Source organism: Aulostomus chinensis, chromosome 17 (assembly GCF_037954235.1).
Source record: "Aulostomus chinensis isolate RoL2024-O1b breed Wild chromosome 17, RoL_Achi_v1.0, whole genome shotgun sequence".
Lineage (NCBI taxonomy): Eukaryota > Metazoa > Chordata > Actinopteri > Syngnathiformes > Aulostomidae > Aulostomus > Aulostomus chinensis.
Genome location: NC_141336.1, coordinates 14159100 through 14186879, shown reverse-complemented (window position 1 = coordinate 14186879; position 27780 = coordinate 14159100). Strand labels below are relative to the sequence as shown.

The 27780-nt window shown below is 41.3% G+C and overlaps 1 protein-coding gene across 2 annotated transcripts in view; it reads right to left on the bottom strand.

Annotated features, from left to right (window-relative positions):
• Positions 1–3984: 3984 nt before the first annotated feature.
• Positions 3985–27780, bottom strand: part of stxbp6 (syntaxin binding protein 6 (amisyn)) — a 58135-nt gene continuing 34339 nt past the window's right edge. Inside the window, exons 3-7 of one of the 2 annotated variants that reach the window (XM_086182942.1) lie at positions 16313–16443; positions 16050–16215; positions 13472–13570; positions 6537–6694; positions 3985–5258 (exon numbers count right to left, since the gene is read on the bottom strand). In XM_086182942.1, coding sequence (XP_086039068.1) covers positions 5235–5258; positions 6537–6694; positions 13472–13570; positions 16050–16215; positions 16313–16443 — 578 coding nt within the window. In that variant the 3' untranslated portion in view covers positions 3985–5234. The remainder of the gene's footprint in view (positions 5259–6536; positions 6695–13471; positions 13571–16049; positions 16216–16312; positions 16444–27780) is intronic. The other variant, XM_086182943.1, reaches the window with a different exon arrangement.

The window sequence follows — 27780 nt, the reverse complement described above, 5'->3', positions numbered from 1 at the left end:
ATCTATATATTTACCTCCCGCCTACACACACACACACACACACACACTGACCTAGGTGCATTTTTCCAGTGTTTTCATAGTTGGAGTTAGTTTTCTGTCCACACACATTTCTCTGTCACCTACTTTCCAGGAGACCTGGAGGACACGCAGCAATATTCTCCCCGCTGTTATTAAACTGTTCTGACTTTGAGCTAAAAGCCAATCTTGACTAACGGCACTGCTCAGGGATCATTGCTGGGATTTGTATACATTAATGAGAACAGAATTGCACTCTCGGTTCATTCGGCCTTCTCACCTCTGAGTGTAATATTGGTGGGGAGATTAAAAAGATGTTGCCTTGAGGCGGCTTGGTCTGCCGGTTGGTTCCTCACTCAGGCAGGCTGCTTCTTCTGAAGAGACACCAACTCCATGAATCAAAGCAATGACAATACAAGTACCAAGGTGACACCACCTGGCTTTTATTCCTTAAAGGTCGTCAGAGGAGCTCATCATACACCACTGATAGGCAACTTTTACTCTTTTAGCCTATTTCTAAATGTGATATACTTAATTTCTCCAACCAAACTGATAACTGGGTGATCTCTCTACCTCCCTACTGTTGATGGACTGACTGCCGACACCTACTGGTGTCCCATCGTAACTCAAGCACTGTCGAGACGCTCACTGTAGCAATTACTGGGATGGAACAGTTCTCAATCAGACCTTCATTTGGACCTTCAACCAGAGATCGATGCATCCACATTACGCGCTAATAATCAGCTCCTCTAATCAATACGCTAGTGGGCGATAGAGCATCAACCAGCTGTGTTGGATTGGATCGGACAGGGGAAAGGTGCCTTTTTTTTTTTTTTTTTTTTTAAATCAGGAGATAATATTGGGGGGAAATTTCCAGGTGATAGATGGTAAAATCCATAAAAATTTCCACTATGAAAAAAATAAATAAATAAAAATTTAGCTATGGTAGTAGTAAAAAAAAAAAAAGTTTTTAAATCCCTCGGTAAATCCTGATTATGAGATTTTAAAGTTTTCATTGTAAGACCACCCCCTAAAAAAAACAAAACATAATTAAGTCCTAACTTTGACCATCATCTTGTAATTCTTTTTCATCTCATTAAGATTTCCCTTGAGAGTATTTTTATTAACAAAACTACATTATTTAACAAACACTTTTGGTTTTTCCATGAGAGAGGGAGAGAGCGAGAGAGAGGGAGAGAGCGAGAGAGTGTGACTAAAGGGAGCTGGCAGCAATAGTGGCCCAGTCCTGCACACCGAGCTTTTATGAGGTACTTACTTCTCGTTCCCCAGCAGTAAAAGCTATCGATCATGTGTTTAAGACCCGTTTCTGCAGTTATACACGGTTCACTCTTCCTCTAGTCATTAATGAACAAATTAAAATACTTTATGTCGAGGAAAAGAGGAGGAAGATAAATGTTTTGACAGGATTCATTCAAGCTGTTTTATCTTTATCAAGCCTTACTCAATCATCTGGCTAAACTAGTAAAACACTCCTGATATACTGCTACGAGTAGGTTTGACAAAATACTAGTTACTACAATAATATTGTAAGTGCTGGATGCAAATACGCAGGAAAAATGAAAACTACTATGCTGCACCTTTTCCATCCATTTTCTATACTGCTTATCCATGGGAAGGAGGGGGGTCGGGGCTGGGGGCCCAGCTGACATTGGGTGAGAGGCGAGGTTCACCCTGGACGGGTCGCCAGTCTGTCGCAGGGCCATCAGGAGCGATTAGGGGTTCAGTCTTGTTGACGTGGGGTGAAGTGAGGATCGAACCGACGACCCTCTGGTTGCTAGACGGCCGCTCTACCTCTGAGCCACGCCACCCCATGCAGCACCTTTTTTGATTTTAAAATCGTCGTTGGTTGAGCAAACCCATCTTTCACATGTAGTAAAAGTTCAATGTTGGCTTCGGGATTACAAATAATAAAAGACAAGTATTTGGTAATAGGTATTCTCTCTGAAAATTAAGATTAAAAATGAAATTTTGAAGAAAATCAACAAAGTTTGAGCAAACTAATTATCTTCTGTAAATGTACAACAGGAAAAAAGATAATTGATTGGAACAACCTTGATTGTTTGGAGTTTTAAGGTAGACAAACAGTTGGCACAGCTGCTGGAGATTTTTTTCAAATCTGAAAAGTTGGGCTGAAAATTTAAAAACATTCAAGTGAAGAAGGTTGCCTCAATTTTGAGTTTTCCAAACTTTTCTTTTCTGAAAACTGAAAGTAAATGTCAAACTATGACGATTCTCTATGTTGTCATGTCACTCGCTGACCTCAAAAAAAAAAAAAAAAAGTTCCCAAAGTAACATCTGATAGAGCTCTTTCCTGATTGGATAATTATGAAGAAAGTGACCTCCATCTGAAGCAGCGGTTTTACAGTACAGAAAAATTGCATTTCCTGAATGGCGGAGCGTCACTCGGTATGTGAGCGGGGCGCAGTCAGGATTTCTGCTCAGCCGGGAGAAAATAACTGATGTCATTCTTGTTATCACAGTTCGGTGTGATAGGATACCAGAATTGGAAGAGCTGGAAACACGGCACATGGAGAACATATTTACCAAATATAAACACTATTGGGACGTATTCCAGCTTTTATATGACTTAATGACTAATATGACTCAATCCCTTGCTGATTGACCGGCAGAAAGAAAACTTCTCATCAAGAACGGAGATCCGTATTTGTTTGTTTTGGGGCTTAAGTCTGTACTTGGGACTGCAGAGTCTCTATTCTGTGTGTACCACATGAGGGCAGCCTTCACTGCTCCTTGGACCGAGGCCCCTGCGCCTCAGTAACTAGACAGTAGACGCACACACACACACAAATGTAGCTTCATGTGAGCAGCAGCCGTCTTGTATCAAACCAGCGCTTTCTTCTGCGGGTGAAACGAGGCCAATCTGAACACACGCTAAATTTGACCAGTCACACCCAGGTTCATATATGAGGAGATCAATGTAACACACAGACAAGTTAGACAGTCACTGGGATGAGATGTGAAAGCATCTTGTGGACCAGAGTCCATCCATCCCTGCCTCTGCCCTCCCTGGTTGCTATGACCTAGATGACGGGGAATCTTCAGACTCCTCCAGAGACGCTGAAACTGTTGAAGAGCTACTTCAGAAGTATTACACGTTCTGCTTTATCATTTCTTCGCCTGATGTTGACAAAACTGAGCTATCGTGTCGCCCCCCCCCCCAAAAAAAAATTTGCTCCATTTGTAATTAATTCTGTAGAACAATATTTTGCATACTGGGATATCTGTCGCACATTCAGTCAAAATCAAAACCTGAAAAACATGTTCTTTCCTCCAAGCGAGTGCCGTCCTGGTTTCTTGCTATGTAGAGCAAGAAAATATCAACACTGGCTTTTTTTTTTTTTTTTTAATTGTTCACCAGCAAGACTTTATCCATCCATCCTTCCATTTTCTCCCGCCTATCCTGTTAAGGGTCACAGGGGGGTGGAGCCTATCCCAGCAGCCTTCAGGCGAGAGGCAGGGTTCACCCTGGACAGGTCACCAGTCCATCACAGGGCCAACACATAGAGACAGACAACCATTCACACTCACAGTCACACCTACAGTCAATTTAGAGTATCAATCAGCCTCGTCCTCTCTTGATGTCTTTGGACTGTGGGAGGAAGCTGGAGTACCAGAGAGAACCCACACAGGAACAGGGAGAACATGGAGACTCCACACAGAAAGATCACGTGCCAGAACCGGGACTCAAACCCGGAACCTTCTTGCTGTGAGGTGACAGTGCTGACCACTGCACCACCGTGCCACAGATTTGACTTTATATTGCTTCTAATACTATAAACCTGAGTGAGAGAGTATTTTCGAAAAAAAAGATTTTAGCAGCTTATTAGAGTATACAAGTAGGGGAAAAAAAGGCAAACAAAAAATATACATATGAAGGATTTCAATGTGTTATGGAAAGAGATGAACTGACAGAATTCTTTTTTTATATACATATTTCTTTATTATTAAAACAATAAGCATCCAAACTGAGACGGAGAGAGAGAGAGAGAGAGCGAGAGCGAGAGAGAGGAATAAAAGCACATTAAGATTTAGGCAACTGGAACATTTCATCAAGAGCTCAACGGTACTCTGCAAGATAAAGTTGTCAGTGCATTATAACGTCATGAATTATGAAATTCAAATATTAAAAAAAAAAAAAAAAAAGAATCCAATACATCTCCATTGTGAGGGAGGCATCTTGCCAGTGAGGAAGCCGAAGTTACAGTTAGTGTACTGAAAAACAACAACAACAAATAAACTACTACACACTGCTGTTGCTAGATTTGAGATATCAGTACAGAGTTCAATATTATGTCCAAACCAAATTATACAAAAAAGCACGAGGTTATGACTATTCAATGTTGAAATACAGCCAGGAGTAATTTCAAAACATCCCATTTTCCTGGGATATAGAAGCTCTACTAATAGTACTAGAACAATTACAGGTTTCATGTGTCACAAAGCAGAAGCTAATTTGCTAAACCCTCCTCCTCCTCCTCCTCCACCATTCTTTCACCTCCTCCTCCTCCCCACAAACATAAATTACTATAATGAAAAAAAAAAAAAAAAGCTTCAGAGTTCTTCAAGTACACAATATTCCATGTAGGTTTGTTTCTGAAGGTAGGGGGACTCAAATATGTCACTGTTGTCCCTCTTAGTCTCACTTGTTAATGCAACATCTTTGAATGTTTGTTTGATACATTTTTGAAAGAATGGACCAACACGGCAGACTAGAAAGATAAGCCATTCATAACATCGAAAACATTTCGCTCGTCTCTTCTGAGTGTGTTGCCACGTTTCTTCATCTGTGGGAATGTCTCGGCTGATGCGTGAACACCGCAGACCTCATAAATAACTTTAATTAATGACCTGCGATGGAACTAAACCCCGGAATGATAGTTTGTGTGTGTGTGTGTGTGTGTGTGTGTGTGTGTGTGAATGAAAAGGGGGGCGGCTTTGGATTGCCCGTGGTTACCATAGACATGGATGTGACTTCTAACATTCTGCTTTCAGTAGAGTAATGCTCTCCCGTATCGCCATCAAGACGCGCCTGCATACAATAATCCCAAAACATTAGAATGTTAACACTGTTAACAAATAGTAAGAATTTTTGGGGGTTTTAAAAAGAATAACATCTGGAATCCTTTTCCTGTACAGCGTCTGGTGACCCCCTTCCCCCAGTTGGTTTTGGCAGTGGTTTAACACTTGTGCTTCATGGCGAGCTGTAAAAAAATCAGGGTATTGGGTTGTAGGATCAACAATAAGAACAAAACCCAGTTTAATGTGATATTACATAATGAAATTTAAAAAAAACAAAAAAACAAGTAACTGATCAGTTTGTGGTCTGTGAGGAACTACAGGGACCATGTTTAACAATTTCAAAAAGAAGCTGCAGGGGAGGGTTTATGATGCAGGTGCTGGAAGGTGGGGGTCCTTGTGTTTTTATTCAGGCAATGACAGAGCATGCTGCAACTTAATTTATCTCATTAACAAGAGTTAATGGGCATGGCTGGAGGTGCGTTAGAGAGGCGACTAGGGCTACCAATTTAATTTGGAGCTATGGGGTGTGGAGACATGAGGATGGAGCGCACACACACAGGCGCGCGCAAACACACACACACAGAAATCCACAAATTGAACAAGTGGGGGCAGTAGAGCAACATAGAGAAAAGAGTGATCTTGATTCAAACAGAGCAGTTCAGGTAAACCAGCTGCAGTCACAAAGTACAGCTCAGGTAAAGTTTTCCAGGGATGAGAAAGATCCAAGGTGACCCTCTTTAACACAGCACTGTAGCTTCTAGGCCAGGTTTTAGAGTTCCATCTCGACATCATACAGAAAACTCAATATATTCGCTCAAGATATCTTCAATCGGACGGAACGGACAAAATGCCGATTTAAAAGGCAGCGAGAGAAGGAAAGTGAGGATCATGAAGACATTCTTTTATAAACACTACGATGTTTCGTCTGCTCATCAGTTGTTCTGATGCATCTCAGCGGGGAAGCTCCTCTGTGATCAGTAAGAGCACACGACTCCTCTTTCAATTATACAGAACCATCATCGCTGCTATGCAACCGTGCATGTGTGGCTTGATGAATAAAGTCACTTAAAGATGCAAGAAGGCAAGCCTATGAACACCCGGCGGCTCGGTCGCCCCTTTTCGCACGTGCACTGATGTTTGTGATGTATATTGAATTATTAAAAAGACATGCAGATAATGCTCATAATCAGCTGTGTTTTGTAAAAACCACCATTTTTTGGGGGGATAAATTAAAAGCATTGTGTTAATAGCCCCATGAAACAGCATGCAATTAGTTTTCCTGACACTCACAGATGCGGGATGGATGGAAGACGTTTCTAATAGAAAACTACAAATGAAGGAAGAACCCTGATCAGGGGTTTTAAGTAAAGTCTCTGGTGGTTTTCTAACCAAATTTCACTGAGTTACAGTACACTCAGATCGTATGCTTTGTAACGTGTCTTGCGAGTGCGTTTCCTCACCTTCTGTGCAGTGACAGCAAACTGTTCTGCGCTGTTCATCATGTCTGCAGTCCTCTCCTCAGCCCGACCTAATCGCTCGCCTCGCTCATTCAGAGCTTGGCTGGCCTTCTGTACGGCGCTCGTCACGCTGTCGGCGGCTGAGTGGAGTATACTGTTACCTGCGTGTAAAAAGCAGAAGAAGAAGAAGAAAAAAAACAGAAGGGAGGAAACAAGCAAAGAGGCAGAGAAAAGGTAAAGGAATAAAAAGGAGGGAAAAAGAAGACAAACAATGATGTGATTTCTTTAGTAAACAGCGGAACGTAGGAGAGCAGGTGTAACAAATGTGGTATCAGACGGCCGTGGTTCAGTCGGTGACCCAGAAATTTAGTGTTAATGAAGAATGGCAAAAACACAAGACGACAGGCTTCAGACAGGTACAACGCAGGGAGGCGGATAATGACTTTTCATCAAAGCTGATTTGTTGCGAGTAAAGTTCAAGTGATATTAACCTTTTCAAACTATGCAGCCTCAACTCTTGTAACACCAGAAAACCTGGCATTCTGCGGTGCTTTTCCTCACATTTAAACTTGTGCTGCGAGGTCGATGATTACACTTTTTTTCCCCCCTTCTTCTTCCTAGAGTGACAAATGAAAAAATGTGCGCTTGACTGAATGCGCAGCCTTGGAGGAACTGCAGGTAAATACAAGACTGAGAACACATCCTCAGATAGTCGTGGATGTTTCCTCTGACAAGCCATTAATCTGCCACGTGTCAGGGGTGCTACGGCGCTACGCTAACGACCAGGCTAGGAACAGCAATCTCGCTGCAGTTTCCTCGTCATCCTCCTTGTAACAAGTGGGGCATAATCTATCATTATATGTATGAGCACAGCACAAGAGTTAGGGAAAATAGCGGCACTGTTTTTACAGATGGAACCTGCTTTATCTTTTTAAACACTTTTTTGGGGGGGTCTGTAATTGCTTTTTTTTGTTGTTGTTTTTTTTCACATCCCAACAGAACTAAATAAGAGGGTTAACGAAATGATTCAGAGCTAAAATTTACAATTTTCTGTCTATTACGACACAAAATAACACTATTGGAATAGTAATAGCATACTGAGCTGGTCTAGCTGAGTCAGCAGGCAGGAAGGATTGGAAAAAAAAGGAGGTTTTTTTTTAATTTATAAAAAAAAGTGGATAATGAAAATAGGATCCAGGTTAATATGCTGAGCTAAGCAGGCTAACTGACAGCAGATGGACAAAACAGGCAACTCGAATACGTTATTAAGACAGTGCACAACAAATAATACAAGGAGCAGGTGGTAATACTGAGTTCACACCACAGGAAGATTGCTTCACGCTAAACAATGAACATTCAGAAGTCTTCTTGTGTGTGCTCGACATGGCTGAACTCTACAACATCCCCGAAGGCTCCGCCTGGTTTCCATGTTGATGTTTTCCTGGTGAACATAACGTGTCACAAACATTTTTCACACTTTTTCAACTTTTAACTCCCCAAACGGGTCCAGATATCTATTCAGCGGGATATCTCTCTGACTTTCTCTGATTACGTCTTTGAGCATTTCACACATGGTGCCTGAGTGCTGATATGCACGTGCCAAGCAAAAGATGACTTGCATCAGATCTGGGGCGTTAGTCGGCGAGCTCCAAAAACTGTAGACAAGTGGAAAATCAGGGCTACAGTTAAAGTGTAAACTTGGCATAGGGAGGAGAACGGGAACAGGGCTGGGCTGATGAGAGCTACTATGGGGGGGGACACATAAAGCATGAAAACAACCAAAATACCAAAGACAAGATAAATATTAGTCCAGATAAAGTTCCAACTATCTGAGTGCCATAGATGGGATTAGACCAAGTGCATGACATTGAAAAAGTGAAGACTTAAAGGGATCCATCACACATATATGTCCGTGTCTTCGTATCGTCAAGGACATTCGATCTTTTGCTACAGGAATGAAGCTGCTCAAAAAAAAAAGCAAAGGCTTCATTTCTCACTCGACTCATCTCTCTACTTTGCATGACAAAGTTCAGGGTTTCCTTTCTTTCGATTTTGTTCTCGAACCCTCGGTTGTGTTTTCTTCTCTGCTTGCTGCCAAGCTGTGTTTCCTGGGAGGAGATGAGGTCGTACGCCTGGGGCCCATCTGGCGACTTCTGAAGTTGCTCAAAGTCAGGACCCTTCACATGCGCCGGTATTCTGCATTCATCAAATTATTTTTGTCATCGATTGTTCTATATCCTGTGATTCTGATGATTTGCGGCCCCTCTTGCACGTATGTCCTTCCTGGGAGAAGGAGCCCTACTCTATGGCTCCTTCTGAAGTCTAATCCCTTTTTCTTTTGAAATCACAGTTCAAGGGTCGAGGGTACAAATGATAGCTCTTTGAGGCAAACTCCAATTTGTTTTTTCAGGCTTGATAAATAACATTTGATGAACTGATAAATGTACTGTATATCCTGTAGCATGAAGAGAGGGAGTCTGAGTGATAATTGGAAAAAAAAAATCGTAATTGAAAAAGCAGAATTGGGACGGTCCAACTGCAGCAGATAGATTACATAACAGGTCAAAAGCAAAGAGCAAGGACAGCTGGAGCGCCTTCAAAAGCAGATAAAGTCAAATCAAGTTCAGAAGAGACACACCCATGCCACAGACATACCGATGGACAAAAAGATCACACCCACACCTACACACACACACACACACACACACACACACACACACACAAAGGAAATAGAAAAAAACAAACTTTTGTTCAGACTTTCCTGAGGTCAATAATCCAGAGATTACAATAAACAAACCAGACAGAAGACGATCACCTGGCCCGATGTTGAACTACGCGCTGTACCTGTTTGTTTAAGTTCAACTCACAGCAGCAATAATTGGGATTAATTGTCTTAAATAGGTAGATCCAAATGAGCATTCTGCTTTACATAAACCAAAACACATTCCTCCCCTCAGATTCTTTAGGGTCTTCAAGTAGAAGGATGAGACCTTTTCACCTCCAGACAGATTCCTCTTAATCCCTTCCTCCTCTAGGGGAGTCCGGGAAGTAATACTCCCATCATTCTCAATATAATCCCCATCCTCACAACCCCTCCGCACCATGCACTTAGAGAACATCTCCAGTCATTTGTCTGCACACCATTTCCTCTCACTGATGCCTTTCTTGTCCACGCTGAGATCAGAAGCAGGCTACAGCGTGGGCTCCCCCAGTGGAGAATGTAATTACAGAGAAGGGCAGGGTGGAGACATTCTGGAGAAGCTTATGAAGGAGATGAAGCATTGGGAGCTGAATGAAACATGCGTAGGAGTAGATTATGATGTGGTGTCATCACCGCCAGAGATTCTTCACTTCAAATGGGAGCTGAACGGTCATCTCTGATATCAGCGGAGCAAATTTATGTTCCTTAAGATCATCAAGAGGTATTAAAAACAGCCAAGATTTTAGTCAAGCATCATGAAAGTTGGTTGACTTCTGCTAGATAATAATCTACAGCTGAACCTCGGACATCCTTGACACGCCTCTCTCAACAATGCTGGAGGAATTTTGTTTCTATCCTATTATGCTGACACAATCGCACAAAGTTCCTACAAACAACGGTGTAAAAAGAAAGTTTTTCTTTTGTTTTGTGCAGCGAAATAGGAGCACAATCATAAGCAGGAAGGGGAACGATCATTCAGAGGTGGATTACAGAGGGCACTGCTGAGAAAATAAGCAGATGGTTATCTGTTAGCAACACGCCACATTTTCTTCACAAGACGCCAGCAGCCCAGAAACATTTCCACTCAAAGCACGAGACGGAGCATATTGGATAGTAAACAGAAGAAACATGCAAACAATACATGCTACAGTGGCTTTAATATGTTCACCCTGGTATGATCCTATCATCACTGTGCAAGCGTGATGCTGTGGGGGTAATATAGTGTGTGGGTGTTCAAAGATAAAGAGGAAGAGAAAGAGAGAGAACCTTTTACAATCATTCTTTCAAATATTAGCGAGCTACTTATCAGCGCTTCCATCAAAACAATCTCCTTTATAACCAGATATTTGCCAGAGGCTCTTCAGACTGCCGTTATCCATCTGAAGAAAATGATGAAAATCCTGTCAAAGGGATTTTTGTTTCCTGTACAAGACCTCAATCCTACTCAAAGCTACCTACATATCCTTCACACGGAGGTTTACAATGATTGCTGCTATCTTTATTTTGATTAGGGTCTTTTATTTTCTGTTTCTGCTTTGATGATCTTAAGATTAGTTGATTAAAACCCAACTAACAAGCGGTAAACATGAAATAACGACTGAGTTCAATGCAAATGTGACTGATTGAATTATGGTGAATGTTCAAAGGAAAACCATGATTTGAACTGAAATATTGGAAATATTTTCACCGACAAATACTTGTTATGATAAGGTAGAGGAGTAGCAGCTAGAAAAGTACAGTTCCAAATACATATTGTATTACTATCACTGCAGTGTTGATTTCAGTGCATTAACCCAGTTGGATTGCGTCTGTGATTATAGGGTTTTAAGATTCAACGGTAGGAAGTCAAAGTTTTGTTTTGGCTTTTTTTTTGTGTGTGTGTGACTTTCTGAGAAGTGGAGGTGCAGTATGACGCTTTGCAGTAAAAGAAAAAAAAAGGGTAGCATGTAGGGAACATAACCTTGAAGAAATGTATCCATCGAAGGATGAAGAAACAAGAATTAACCAGCTCAGCTGTCCAGGGTTTTTATGTTTTGTATTGTTTCTTTGTAAAATGGAGATTGTTCATTAAACCTTTGAGATATTGTTTAAATTCAAATGAATTTGAAAGATGCATATCAAAATTGTAAAAAACAAAAACCCCAAAAAAGCCCTACATCTGGCTAATACAGATTAAAGACAACACTGCTCCTTGTGTACGACGCATCGCTGTTGCAACGGAAAACGAGACTGTGGTGGAGGTTCAACCAGGGAGGCCGACTCCCTCAACACTCCTGACACACACCTATTACTTGTCTTTATTTCTGTTTTCTTTTTTATTTGTCTCCATGTTCCTTCTGGGATCATTCCTTCTACAGTTGATTTACGTCTTCCTTTTTAAACGTGATGCTCTCCAAGAGCGCTGTTCTGTTTCCCCACAGCTCCTTGCATGTCTTCTTACATACTGCTCTTAACATAAGAGCCGATTCTCATTATTACCATCACTGCAGCAGGACCACCCCCCTCTGTGGTCACAAGCTACCTTTATTTTGACCTCAAATAAACCTGTGGGTGAATGTGAAACGTGATGTGACACTGGATTAGCTTCAATTAAAACCGATCTTGATGAAATCCTCTCTTTACTCTACTGTGTTTTGTCCCGTTCCTTTAAGATTCATAGCTTCATTCCTTAACATATGCAAATTACTTTGGTGCAGTGGTGAGTGACTGAATTCATGCACCGGCACCGTGGTTGTTTTTCTCATTTTCAGCCAACACAAACCTTTGCCTTTGCCAGTTAAAATGAAAAACATTGCAGGCGTCACCAAAATGAATTTAAAATGTTTTTTCTGTGAGCAACTTAGCTGTCATCTGGTTTGTGGGCTCTCCACAAGTATTAACAAGGTTTCTTTAGTTTCAACACCTAAAACTCTCGAGGATCATATGTAAATTTCAGGGGTTGCATTCTCTCTCTTAACTAAGATGCAGTCTTTTGAGTTTTCTCTCTATTTTTGATGTGAACATTTACCAAATTCATCCTTTCCTTATCAGTCTAACCACAAGCCACCTCTGCTTTCATTTAGTTCAATTCCCCCCAAAAATAATTTCAATACAAAGTCGGAAAATAATTCCCACCCCACTGTCTTTTTAAGAAAATCTCGCAATTTTCAATTTGGTTCACAGGGTAGCTCCAAAAGTCCATAGGGTTTTTTTGTTTGTTCCTCCTGCATAATTCAGTATTGGAATCATTATTGCACTACTCTATGCACTGTACGATTTCATTATAGGACAAAACTCTGGGGCAGACTGAGGCCAGCAGAAGTTGAGAGGGACATCCCTGACAGACACAGCCCGTTATTTTGGGAGTGGGGTGGAAGTGTCGCCTGAATAATGACTCATTCAGCTCTTTGGCTAAAACACTTAGAGAAAAAAAGATTATTCTATCCGTGACATTTCATGAGGGGAAAGGCTTAAGATGTTTGCTTAGTGTCGTCACTGTCACAGTGGTTAAAAAGACACTAAGGACACAAATGAGGGGGACAAACAGGGAACATTCTGTCCTAAATTTACCACTCTCACTCTCTGTAGCTTTAAGATAAAAGTCAGAAATGTATTTTTGTTACAGCCGTCATTTTCTTGTGAGTTAATCTGTGAAATGTCACACAGAAGCCTGCATGAAACCATTTGCGAAGAAATGCTCCATCGTTGTGAAGCGCTCCATCACGGTGCTGCCCGTGTCGGTCCGACTGTAATTCACCTCTGCAGGGCATCTGTCAGCGACTGTGCCGATGACGGCTGAAGACGGTCGATGTATATCCTTTAGATATAAAGTCCTTGAGTCTGTCTCCCAATGCACTCGCCCATGGTGACATTAACAGCGTGACCTTGTTGGGACCTTGTCCATCCCATTTATATGAATTAAGGTGGGCAAAATTTCAAGAACACCTTTACGTAAGTGAATACCTCCAAAATGACCTTCCAAATAAATCAACACTTATCTCAAACAGATAATCCTACAGGGCTGTTGGATTACAGGTTATTAGTTTTATCTAGATTTAAATTGTCAACTTGTTTGTAGAGGCAATAACTTCCCCTTTTTCAACTCTGGTTTAACAAGATTCCATAAAGAAGTCAACATCTCTCAGTAGAAGATACAACGAAATAGTCTCTCGGATAACACATTTTCTTCAAAGATGATTGAAGGTGAACTGTAAATTAACCGATTGAGTCCACATTATTTATTACACCGTTGGCTTACCTCGTCTTAGTAGATGACCGTGATGTGCAACCAGGTCTTTCTTCATTCTGTTCATAAACACTTTGCAACGGACAAAGACTGATTCTACTGCTTGGTCTTCTGCGGTGAGAAAGTCATAATCAGTTTTTAAACTCTAAACTTGATGAGTCGTGTATTAGTCGGCGGAGGTTTTTGAGTTACTAGATCACGTGGCAAGTGTGGAGTCTTAATGACAGATGTGCATCAGGTTATTTTTTTGGTTATGTTGATAGGAGGTAAATTAAGGTTGCAGGATAAATACTGTTAAGAGTTGTATGTAATGTTACTGTAAGTGGTTTGAGAGGAAGACACGCAGACATGCAAATCGGTGGTTTATACAAGACTGTCAAGAGTCTTCACACTAACACTCCTCGAGAATGAAAACAGATGCAGAACGTGTCTCGTAAACTTGAGGCAGATAACTTTGCTTAATGGAGAGGGTTTAGAAGCATCCACTTAGCATACGCGAGCACACACTTAAAATTTAGTTCAGATTTAAGTCATGAAAATATGTCAGTCCGATGGGGAAGCTCAGGCAGGAATGAAGATAGAGGGTGGTAGAAAAGCACAGGCAGCCACCCAAGTCCGTAGTTCCATAGAAAGGCAATTAGCAAATATCCTGGTTTTGTTTCTAAACCAATTACATGCCCAATCAAGGAGCAAAAACATGTGCAACTACACCACAGAGCTCCAGCAGAGATCTGAGGCTCTGCAGTGTCACTGTATGAGCCGCATGGCACAGGCGCTCTAGAATATGATTTCAATCTATAGTTTTAACCAAAAGTATTTAAATCAAACTGAAATATGATGCAGATATTTGTGCCCCAGCACACTAGCGATGGTAGTAACCTGAAACTTGAACCTGATCAGCCAGCAAAGCCCCCCCCCCCCCATCTTGAATTTGTTCAATGGAAAAACTTGTACAAGCAGATTCATGTGCACTACCCCTTCACCTTTCAGGGGGCTGCCACCTCAGAGGTTTCTGTAGACTGAGTCTCCCACAGTTATGGTCCCACACCTGAGCAGCGTCTTGATTTTTGTTTTGCACTGGTGTGAGACTTAAACTGGAGTGGACAGCAAGTGGGCATCCTCTCTGTCCCTGATCGATCACCATAATCAATAGCAATGGGGGGGGGGGGGGTTGGTGTGCGTGTGTGCGTGGGGGGGGGGGGGTGTTCGCTTCTATGCTGGGAATCTGCAGTTACAGTACGTTTCTAGTATTTTAAACGGGTACACAAAACACTTTAGGATCTCAAAGAGTACTACAGCTGCATAAATCTCGGAAATGCTGGAGGCATGCAGTTGATTCGGAAAATTTGCACCCCATCCACCGAGACACCCACACAACCAGCGAGCGTAGAATCCACCATGGTCAGTTTAGAAGAGTTAAATATGGACATTGGGTCATTGAGTAGGAGGAAGGTCAAGGCAACAGGCAACTCCTGCATCAATGAAAACAGAAAATTCCCAACAGGAGAAAAAGTGGGGGGGGGGGGGGGGGATCAACATAAACATAACACTCTCTATATGTGTATTGTAGTTTTATCTTCTGTACTACACTATACATGTCAAAGAACCTCAGTATGTAAACTTTCAAAAAGAAATCTTTCCCTAATCTTGTCAGCACAATAGCTGGAAGTTAAAAATCAAGCGAACTGGGCCCTTTTTTAATTTAAAATGTGTTTTAATTTCCTGTTAGTTACCCCTTTGTATGTGGAGCTCATGGAAACCAAGCAAGAGGCTGGTTGGCAATTAGTTTGCGACAAATAACAGGAATGGAGGAGTTGAAAGGCTTGAGGATAGACAGAGGAATATCTGGTCTATCCACGCACGATGCGGCCTTCTCTACTGTCTTTAACCCAAGAAGAAAAATATAAATCAACCTCCATTGAAGCAAACATCTGGATGAAAAATATCTTTTTCTTACAATGTATTTTACGTTTCTTTTTAACGAGTAGGTTATAGCTGATTGCAGCAATATTGGAGTTCTTTTCAAGAATGACAAAGCCATAGTTTCCCATAAAAGGATTTACAAAAAAAAGAAAAAAAAAAAAAGAAGCAGTTTTATTTTTGGGGTTTCTGGAGTAAAAAAACAAAATCAACTATATTAATTATGCCTTTTCCAAACACTTGGGAATTATCTGCTTGATGATATCGTACCTCACCTTGTGTTCAATTATTACTTGTGGAAAATATTAAGGACATGTTCAAAAAGGGAAGCTACACAGATATGAAACCAGTGTTAGCAGTCAATAATTTAGGGGCTGTTATACATCATACTGTCCCGTTTTAGTGTTATTCTGATGGATTGTAACATCACACACATTTGACAGAAGGATTCATTAGTGTTGCAGTAAAAAGGAGCTGGAGTGGCAGCTGACACATTTTCTTGGACAGCCTCACTTCAACAGACGATGTGAATGGGACGGAAGCGTTTTCATAACACACCAGGTGCTGGTTGTTATCACACGTAATCAGATTCAGGTTGGTAAACAGCACGGTTTGAATAAAGCATAGCAATGAGATATTTAGAGAGGAGAGTTCGCTTCAAGTGTCTTACCCCCCAGCAGCTTGGACTGACAGTTCACGAACTCGGGTTTCCGGGCAGAGCTGTAACGCTGGCAGGTGTGGTGAAGAATCTGGACGAAGGTGCACTTCTCTCCTGCCGAACCAGCGACCCACTGGTCGAAAGCATTATCGAACATCAGGTCAAACTCTGGACAGTCCTTGGAGGGAATCAGAGGGAGACGCGAGCAGGTAAATGAAGTCATTCGGAGTAAGAAGTTGTTGAACTGCGGTTGGAGAAAGTTAAACGTGACATACTTTGTTGGGGTCGATGCCGTTGACCTGCCGAAGCTGGTCAATCGTCCACTGTGACCTTTTTACAAAAGCAGAAGATCCTTGGAACTGCTTCACCTTAGTGATGGTCACATGGGACGGCTTCTTATTTGTCACTATGGAAACAAGAAAAATCCTTTTCAGAAGTTCTTGAGTTAAACCATGAAAGGTTATAAATGCTTGATCAGAATAAATGGACAGTTCAGATGACAAAGTGGGGAATACTTTTAAGGAACCAGGCAGATCCTGTAAACATTTCCATCGAGGGCAATCACTGCGCCATTATTGCTGCAATAAGACAACATAAAAGCAATCTTTTCACACTACTATTACCGATTTGAAGAATATCCACATTTACTTATACTGTTCCTATCAGAGTAAAGGGTTATTTTATACTGAATGAGACACAACTCATTATCTTGACCCAAGTATTTTTTCTGCACCGCTGATTCAATTCAGGCACAACGCCAGTCTGCCAGATTCAGGCATGGAGGTAATTCTTCTTCAACAGCTCACCAGAGGAAAATTGACATAATGATAACAGTGTGACAGCGCTGTTGGATGTGAAGTCGTGAAAACCCAACTGTTGTGATGAAGGGGCCAAAAACTTTTCAGTTTTTTTTCTGTGGTAATCATCGCGTCCTCGATTTGCCCTTTCTCGTCCCAGCGTTACTTTTATTCCCACATCACTTCTATTCCCACGTCGGAGTGATCCAGATTATTATTTCTCTAGAAAGCTTTCTCAGGGGCCACACGCTCCTGTTTTGCTTTTAGAAACTTGACAGTAAACCTCTTCTTCCGCTATCCCACACTCGCTATTGTGTCATCTCAGAGAAAAGGAAGTGTCCGGGTCACTTTCTCGATTGTTGCTCTTCTTATCTCTCTCTCTCTCTCTCTCAAAAACCCCTTGTAACTAGCTGATTGTCACGTTCCAGCGTGACTCTTTCTGAGAGCTCTCTCCTCTACATATGATTTAAGGAAGTATATATCAGGTGAGATGTTCAGTTAGCGGGCTCTCTGGAGAGGAGGGATGTTTGGATATGATTTTGTGTCCATTTGGACAGCTGCAGTTAATACCTGAAGTGCAAGCTTTGTGGTTACAAGGTGGAACAAAGGCAGATGGAAAGCCACGACCCCATGACAAACACAATGAGTGAGCGATCAGATCTGTCTTGGATCACCGTGACCTAACAGGCCATTGAGGAAACAAAACATTTCATAAAGAGGATTGCAGCTGGCTTTAATGAGCCAGACTATTGAAGGGTAGAATCCAGAAACCAAGGTCAGCCAATTTTCTGCTAAATAATTTGTGAGCTACATCAGACAAAAAGAAAACAGCAACGAAGGACTTCTCCCCAAATTGATTCAGGAGAGAAGCAGCAGCTGTCTTACAAGACATGACAGCAACCAATGATGGTGCAAATGTTGATGCTCATAGTGTAACAAAGCACAGCAAAGAGGTACAGTCGAGGCTCTGCCTCGCAAAAGCATTAGCATATTCACTGCTACTAGATTTATGTGGAGTGTGCTTTCAAAACAATCACCGACTCAAGGATTAGTTACACAACACCCTAAATGATTTGTTGGTCAAAGAATAGAGAAATTTAGTTCACATCCACATGGAACCAAGTTAACTGCAGGGCTTTTCAATGATTGGTTACACTTGATCGAGAAATATGACAAGGCCGCCGCAGAGTGAAATCAACAACACATCAACATCAAGGTCTTAATCAAACTGCCAGACGCCTTTGAGACTCTCAAATCAATTTCAATATTCAGTCCACTCTCACTTTGTCTTTCTAGGATATTAAATACTTATTGAAAGCAGTTGGGTTGTTGAAATAGCAATCAAGGAGAGGAATTACAAAGCCCTTCTTCAAAAATGAAAGCTCAAATGAACTTCTGGTCAACTTTGCCAAAAAAAAACAAAAAACAAAACCTGAGAAAGGACAAGGTGATTTTTTTTTTCTTTTCCAAAAGGTTTTCTTCAACCATTTGTAGTTCAGGCATGTTTATTTTTGGGAAAACTCTCAAGCCCCCCCCCCCCCAATAGCCAGAATCGGTTTAAGTACAACTAACATTAAAATAGAAGTCTGAACACACAGTGTCTATTGTTTTGCTACATTTTTTTAAGAGAACGGACACCCTTAGATGAATAGAGGTAGGAGACATTGGCTGGAACGAACAGTGGGGCCTTGGCATCAATACTAAATCAATCCAGATTCTGTGAAAACATAAAAAAATGTCCACTTTTTAATCCAGACGTATGATGGGCTTTTAATCCAGGGTCATATAAGTTCATTCGGAGACACTCCAAACATTCTATGACACACGCAAAGCCTAAAAAGGTTTTGACTTCTTGGACATTTGTATATCGCAATCCCAGGTTCGGATTATTGGTCTGATCTGGATCTTTTAAAGACCTAAAATGTCAACTGATGACCTTTAATACCGATACAGACCTATAAGCACCTTGTCGTACTTACAGTTTTTTTCCTCCAGTCTAAATCCTTTCTTGTGTTGTACATCGCTTTGAACAAAAGCGTCTGCTTAATGAAATTGTAGAACTGTAGAATTGTATTTCTATATTTTTTTGCGGGCATCATACTTAATACTGTTCATTCGGGCTTCCCCACATGCCAGATCCCGGCTGCTGAAGGAGGCTGCAGACCTGAGGAGGCTCAAGCTGCCACCCTAAACATCACCTGCTCACGTCTGTCCATCAGTCTCTTCCCTTCCTCTCTCTCTCTTTATCTCCGCCACTCTCTTTCCTTCTGCATATCTGTCTTTTATCTGTGTAAGGTTTTCGCAGGATGTGCTTACTCATGGGGAATTGCTGGGTGTAAATTCATTGAAGGAGTGTGGTACTACACCTGCTCTAACGTGTCATGAGATAACGTTTGTTGTAATTTGGCGCGATTCAAATAAAACTGATTTGACTCGTTCCTGTAGTGGTTAGCTCCTTTTTTTTGTATTTCCCAGAATTAGCTTAGCTTTCCAAGTTGTTCTTTCTTTGAGATGAACTGAAGTGGGCAGTTCACTTCCATCAGTTGAAACTTTGGACATGATGCTAAAAGTATAATAAACATCACCAGAGTGAACAAAGAACACTTGGCTACACATCGCAGCCAGACACCAGGAGCGACAGAAGCCACGGAGACGCTGCTGTCTTAGCTATTGTTTGCATGTGGCCTGGCTGTCAGAGGAAGGCCACGCTGGGGTTCCTGGCCTGCACTGTTCTCATGCTCTGATGGAGACATGCAGTCATTTCCTCTAGTAGATCAGTCCCGTGTTGTGCTTGGCTATATGCGCCAGTGTAGCGGCCTGAAGGAAAACTCATACTGCAGCATTCACAGACGGCGGACATCACACAGGAAACATCCTACAGGATCAGCTTCCCCTCATGGAAATATTATCATAGTTGCGGTTGTTAAAGCAGAAATGAGAACAGCAGAGATCAAGAATGATGGTGTGAGAAGAGTGTGGGAGAACACTTTCATCCAGGCATTCTGTGGAAAGATCTGAAACAAATATGATCCGATTCAAACAGCATCATAGAGGTGCATGTAGAAACATTTGAGGCTGTAAATGACACCATGAAAGCCAATAGAAAAAATGGAAAAGGACCACCCACATGAGCACAACTTGAATAACTTATATAACACAACCTAATCCATGTGTCAACACCGGTGCTTATCAAAAATCTCCCTCCACAAGCTGGATATGTGATACTGTGCTATATTTCAGCAATTTCAGGAGAAGATATGAAATTTTAGAACTATAGAGTAATAGAAGATCATATCAGGTGGGGATGGGGGAGTGTGCAGCTCCGCAAGAAGATGTGAGGCAACAAATTGACGAGACAAGAGTATACAACAGGGAAAGCGCCATGTTTTTCATGTCTAATACCACAATACTAATATGAGGTTTTTTTTAACTTCTCTAAAAAAAACCCAAAGCAAATAAAACATTTCCACTGTTGCACTCTGCTTTACCTGACATTTCTGATGATACCAATCTCTCTCGTTTTAAAACATGTAGCTCAATATTTGCTTCAACATTTCATTGAGAAATTTAGAGCAATGGTGATATATTTACCTATTATTATAACTGATGCGACAATTCTGGCTGGCATTGGGCCGAAACCCCCAGAACGCCTTTGGCATCAGAGCACGTTGCTGACAGAACCACCGACACCCATCAATGGCGGTGCTTGACGCGGTAAAAGGTGGAAATTGTCAACCAGAGCTGCCAGCGGAACATTAACTCATCTGTTTAAGAAGAATTAAAAGGTTGAATACAGAAGGTTGCTTTTCATGATTAGGCTGCCATCTATCCTACTTCAAAGAAGACTTCACAGGGCCAGGTGTTTGAGGATCTCTAGACAAAGCAGCAGTCAATTGGCCCTTTGCTCTGACATCGAGTATACACTGTTGCCATGGTAATCTGATTTGTATCACCCAAGATACCCGAGAAGCGCTGGAGTAGGCTGGCACCTGGCCAGGGTCAAACAGGGACAAACTACTGCTGCTCTGGTTCCACATAAAATTTTGTCTCTAGGCTTGATGAAAATTAGCAGGAGTTTTCGGTCGTTTGGACTCATAAAGAGTTTAATTTTTCTCTCGCGGTAATAGATGCACGATACTTTCAACAAGGACTAAGAAACTGTTGCAGACTTTGTGAAAACACTTAACAAAAGTTGAAGTACTAAATGAAAAGCGGGTCTGAGGATGACTTCACAACACAAGTAATTTCACCATACTTTACTTTCTGAAGTTGTTGGTAGCAAGGACACCGCCTTATAATGTAAACATCTTTAAAAAAAAATTTGCAGTACAGGTTGAATTTTGTGGCTGTGTGTTACTAGAGCAGATGTCTGAGGGCACGTCTAACACTACGTCTGGGGCTATGATTACAGGTCTATTTTAAAGCTGCCTCCCCTCAGCTTAAGCTGGAACACACTGTTTTCTTCAGAGAGGGTCTGTCACTGGAATGATCCACACCACTAGCTATAGTCTATCAACAGCAGCAGCGAACAAAGGCCTCCTCAGTCTATTCATGGGTCTGAAAACACAGTGACTTCTGTGTGTACGAGGCCTCCTAAGGCAAAATGGTGCCCATGTAGAGGCAAGGCACCAATAGTGGAGGGGACTGTATGTACCATGGTAAATAATAGCAATATAAGAGAGGGGAGATACCACCAGGTTAGCACAGCAACATGGTAACAAAGGAGCAGTGCACAGTTGGACACCCGACCGAGCACAATGATTAACACGAGTGCATCATTCAAAAATGCACCCGTCTTCTTTCTGTCTTTTTTTCTTCTTCTTTTATTGCTTTCATTTTTCTAAGTAATACTTCATGCTGTATTATTGTGCAATAAGGCCTATAAAAGATGGGGCATTGGGATTCCATAATAGAACATGTAAGAGAAAAATGTCCCCTTGTTTATGTAATAAAAATATGTCAAGCTAATATTTTAAAGTTCCAGTCATAACAATGTACTTTTTCATGATGACACTGGCAAAAACAAAGGATTTATGCATTTTTCAGTGTTGTGGATGCCTTGAAACCTATTCTAACTCAATTTTTTCATCCTACTGTCATAAATCGTGCATTCTAGATGGTTTTTGTCTTTCATTCTGGACTACAGGCTTGAGAAGTGTTGTTTTGTTTTCCTCCAGACCGAGCTACATCTCTATGCCTTTGCCTATGAGGAGTAACCTCTTAAAGAAGATGTCATAAATTCCTTTGAGAAAACAATCTCTTTGAATATCTGACAAACCCAGTTTTCTGTGACAGCTGGCAGGCAGCATAACATCCCAATCAAAGCGAGATACTACAAGGCTCTAAAGTTTCTAATTTTAATTAAATGGGTAGCCGGAAGGACATGCTGTGTTATGCTGTGTATTTTAAGCTATCTTATACTGAATTTTATGACGGATGACTCCGGCTGAAGAATGAGCGTTAAAATAATGAAGCACTGAAAAAAAATTAATTTCCTCTAAATATGAATTGCAGTAACACGATAAACCCCTCACATCTGCATTTCTTCCCGGTAAAACTTGTTCGGTCTTTAAGGATCTTTCAAAGTGAAGTAATTCTTTTCATCAAAGTTTGTGAGAGTAAGAATTCAAAGCGCAAACTGAACTTTTTTTCAAACATGGCTCGTGTCTTTTGCCTCCAGTCACATCTGTTATGCATTCAATTATAACACTCACCCAAGGACAACACATTAAAAGGATTCTGGAGGCTTGACAAATCATGTACGTCAGCCATCCACGACGAGTGCACTCTCAGTCGAGGCGCCGCAGCTTCTTTAGGTTCAATTAAAATCAAGGCGTGAAATATTGAAGTCTTTAAAAAAAAATCCTGCTGAACTGACATGTTTTCATATACACAACATTTTTCATTAATAGGAAGGTAGGTAACCTGTGGATAAGAGACTTTATGATTCAGAAAGTGGACCACAAAACAATCACTTGCTTCAATCTGAAACTAATTATAAATTGAAGATTATCACAACGCTGTAATGTAATATCTTGTGAATGGAATGAATTTAGATGCAGAGAAGGAAGCGTGGATCATCGTTGTCTCTTTCATCCACGGAAAGACACTCAGTCTATAGAGACTGGAGAAGATGAAATGAGAAAGACAAGTGATGAGGTTTAAAAGAGAAGACACTGCAAAAGTGAGGCAACAAAATGTCCAGAATGATGTAATTCAGTAAAAAGCAATATAAATATGTGTGATGATTATAGACTAAATCGGGCGGCACGGTGGTGCAGTGGTCAGCACTGTCGCTTCACAGCAAGAAGGTTCTGGGTTCGAGTCCCAGCTCCATCACGGGATCTTTCTGTGTGGAGTCTCCATGTTCTCCCTGTTCCTGTGTGGGTTCTCTCTGGTACTCCAGCTTCCTCCCACAGTCCAAAGACATCAAGAGAGGACGAGGCTGATTGATACTCTAAATCAGGGGTGGGCAATCATGTGCCATGGAGGGCCGTGTGTATGCAGGTTTTCCTTCCAACCAAACACTTTAACAGGTGATTCCACTGATTAAAACACCTTCAGCCACAGAAGTGTGTTAATCAGTGAAATCACCTGTTCAAGTGTTTGGTTGGAAGGAAAACCTGCATACACACGGCCCTCCATGGCACGATTGCCCACCCCTGCTCTAAATTGACCGTAGGTGTGACTGTGAGAGTGAATGGTTGTCTGTCTATATGCGATGGACTGGTCCAGGTCCATCGTCCATCGTCCATGGTCCAGGGTGAACCCAACCTCACACCCGAAAGCCGCTGGAATAGGCTCCACCCCCAACCCCCCAGCAACCCTTAACAGGATATGCGGAAGAAAATGGATGGATGGATGGATGGATTGACTGACAATATAAATACAGCATATGTGTCAGTTTTCATTTTCTGGATATCTTCTTCTTTGCTTATCCGTTTATGATGTGGAAACAATGCAGAAAATATGTAATTTAAGGCTTTTTTCAAATGTTATGTAAATCAAAAAGCACTCCTTTTTCAAGGTCACAATATTTTAATATTTTTCAATATGCACAACGTGTAAATGTCATGTCAACTTTTTTGTTACAGATAATAGACTATCTGCCAAGAATCCATCACTGTGTGTTCCTAGGGACTAGTACTGCAAATCACAGCGAACACTGATATCAACTGTGAATTCCCTTTAAACACTTGGGATTTCAGCGAAGGAGTTTTTCCTACTGCAGCAGGTCATTTTGTTTCTCTAACTCAATGTGTTTCCTGCTCCTGTGAATGTCTAGATAAGAAATAGAAGCTGTGCTGTAAGGTCTGTGAACTTGCCCGTCACCAAGGGTTCCGCGCAACACTTTATAACCCAGCTAGTCTTCTAAGGGGCCGAGGCAACATAGAAAACATTCCTCTGGACCCTCAAAGCCCCTGGATACAAGGAAATATTTAATTACACCAGGAGACCAGCCCTAGGCTTCTTTTTGGACTGTGATGCTGTGGAGTGGATTTAGCTTCAATCTCGTGGCTCCCTGTTGGCAATGCAAAAATTTTATATGATGCATTTCGAGTCCACAAGAAAAAAAGAAAAATCATCGATGAAACAAATGCATGTTCGCTATTTATTGCTATCCGTCTCTGCCAAAATAACAGTATTTTAGACAGACGCATAGATTAAGGACATGGGGGGGGGGGGCACAAAAGAAGCAAATAGGTGTGTGATGGTTTATTACATATCGCTGCACAATCTCATTGCTTCATGTGCAAAACACATGCAAAATATGTAGTATGTGCCAAAGCTCTGGTGAGTGTTCAATACAAGAAGACCTCACAATAACCTAATCTGGATGTCATCACACCATAAACATATAATAAACATCAGTATTTCAAACAGTCGGAGTGAGGTAACATTCCTCTACACTTACTCTTTCAGGATGACCTAAACTGATTTCCTGGAAGAGAAATCCTTAAACCAAAAACAACATCTGTGTCAAACCTGGGTCACATAGTATTTGGAAGACATTTTTATTACGAACTAGTTTTTTTGAGCTGAAGATAGATTACTCATGTGCAGCGTTTCTCCGAGGTTGACCGTACTCAGGGGGCAGGTGGGCCGCTCGCTCGTGTGTGTGCGTGTGTGTGTGTGTTTTGGAGGGTGTGGGGGGTGTTGGCGGGTGGGTTACATGGAGGGTGTAATGACAATGGCGCAGTTATCCAGTGCTTGCCAGGAGATGTAGCTGTAACTTTATGAGCTAGTGTTTCAGGCCAGGACTAGCGTCTTCAGCTCCCGAGCAGAGCAGTTAGCATCCTCACCAGATTCAAGTCGGCAAACACTTGGGTCTGACATTCAGTTGTTCTGGCACAACGTCTTTACATTTTTGGTTTTAAACTGAACCTCAATGCAGTTTCAGAAGTTTTAACTGCGTTTACCACATTATCATGAGATGTCACTGTAATGAACTTGGATGTTTCTGAGCCGAGTCTTTGTTTAACAGAATAGTGCAACTGTTCCATTTGTTTTTTCAACTCAAAGAAAAAGAAATTACAAAAGACAGCTGAAATGGAAGATTTGAAAGGCAGATTACTTTAATTTGAAAACATTTAATGTAGGCTATTATGAATCTGCTGACTCAAAATAATGAGGCAGAACACATGTATGCCCGGTTAAACAAAGAGGCTGTAAAAACTCAATTACTTTTGCTTTCGACATTAAAGTCTGAGGGCAAGTTGAGGGCACTCAACTCAGGGCACTCAGCTGCGGTCCTTCATCCTCGCTTTAAAAAAAAAAAAATCAGTCAGTCATTCTTATTGTAGAGGACGTTCAACTCGATGGGTTGTAGGAAATGTCAGCAAATCTGTGGAAGAGAAGTATAAACAGCCTCTTACCTGACGAACCCCAGCTGACTTTTGTCAAAGTTCCTTACAAAATCATTATGATGTAAGATTACAAATGCACTTTACATATGACCTTGCTTCTCTGCTTTACTCTGAGTGTGCAGGACAATAAATTCAGGACATTTTGGAGTGGATCAAGGCGCTGTAATAACCATGTAATAACACGCTGCAGGACAGGCTGCTACATTTCATAAGATTAAGGGCTAAAAAAAGCTTTGGTATTTGTTTATTGTTGCGTATTCAAAGGACTTAATATGGCTTTTGTCAAGAAGGAAAACGGGTCTTATGTATTACAAACCACACTCAGTGTTACTGGTGTGTGCATGTGTCTGTTGTTTACATCACAAACTCAGGAAGGGTTGCATTCCCTATTCCCACAATGTATATCTAGAGGATTACAGCCCCATCTGAAATGCTTTGACAGGATTACAGCGTGAGGTCAAAATTTCATGATGGATAAATACACATTTCACACAGTACAATCTATATGGACTCTTTCGAGTTCAGTAAAATATTTTCTCATGGTTAGATAAACTCTTGCAGAGATAAATGTTGGGTTTTTTTGTCTCAGAATCTAACAGTGACCTGCAGTTCCTCTTTTTTGTGATGATGACATACCACACAGAGCGGGAACCTGAGAACTAAGCTTTAAGCACTTGTTTGAACTTCGTCGTTTCTCACACAGCGTCTGCTTCATCATCTCTCTTTCTCAGACTAAATTCACATCTAACAGTTTAAGCTTCTGACTTATGCGAACTTTTAGGGTACATGATCGAACTGGCTCCCCAGAAGGAACCTCCTTCCATCCAACAAAGTGATCAAGGTCATGCAGACAGCCAGCTGAGTCACACATGACATTTGACAAAGTATGTCTTTGCATATAACAGAAGGCCCCATTAAGTATGCTCCTTAAGGGACAGCAGTGAACCTCAGGAGTAATTAACTAAAGCAGCCTGGTTTATTTCTCTTTCTCGCTCTACATCAGCGCTAGATCTGCAGCTAAAACTTATGACTATGATCGGAGTCCCCATCAGAAGATGATGGCATTACTTCATCTTTAAATTGAAGCAGTGTGGTGTGAAATTATAGGATTGATAAAACACATCTAGTACACCATATTCAACTGGAAAAGTATCATCAACTGGGAAATGGAAAAAATTATTTGTTCGAGACAAGATATTTATCTCCTTTCACCTTGACTCTGAATCCATTAGTCGTGTTCGCTAGATCATCTGGTCAGAGAGGGAGAGTGCGAGGAGGATGAATAATTCAGATTCAATTATGAAGTGGGTCATGGGAATGAACGAAGAGAACATGATCTGGTCACAAATGCAAATAAAATTGTACTGTGGGAACATAGTTTGTGCAGTGATATTTAACAATACTTATGACATATGGCTCAGACATAACTCTGATTTCTCTCATCCAGTTTATGAATGTTGTCACAGCAGATGTCTGAAGAATAAATGAAGTGAGGGGCTGAAAATATTAGACGGCTAAATCTGGGCGGATGCAATTTTCCTAAGCTATATACTTCACCAGTACAGTGATGTATGTAATATGTCTTGTGTAATCTAGTGTGGTATGGTCTGAGTTAATATTAAAGCTGCAGTCAGCTGTGTGAGTGTGTAAGGTGGCTGTAAGAGCTGTAGGTGAAAAGGGGAACGTGTCTGAATGAAAAGCTCAGCAATGTCAAAAAACTAACAAAAGAGATTCTTGCGTTGGTTTTCAATCACTCTGTTTATGATCTGTATAACTTATCAAAAGAGCAAAACAAATGTGTGTATTGGATGCTTTCCCGACTAGTTTCCTTGTTAAGAATAACAATACTTAAGCAGCTTGGGACTTGTTGGAAGACAGATGAACGGGTAAAATGAGCTATGTTGAACGCAACCTGGCTTGTTAGGATTAAAACAAAACAATAGAAAATTTAAAAATGCATCAAGTTACAAACCTCTTTATAAATTTGTGATATCAGGGAAAACAGTGGCAGAGGCTGTTTGTCAGCTCTGGTCTCTTGCTAGCTTTAGCAGCTTTGCTAGAATCTTTAACTTGGCCGTG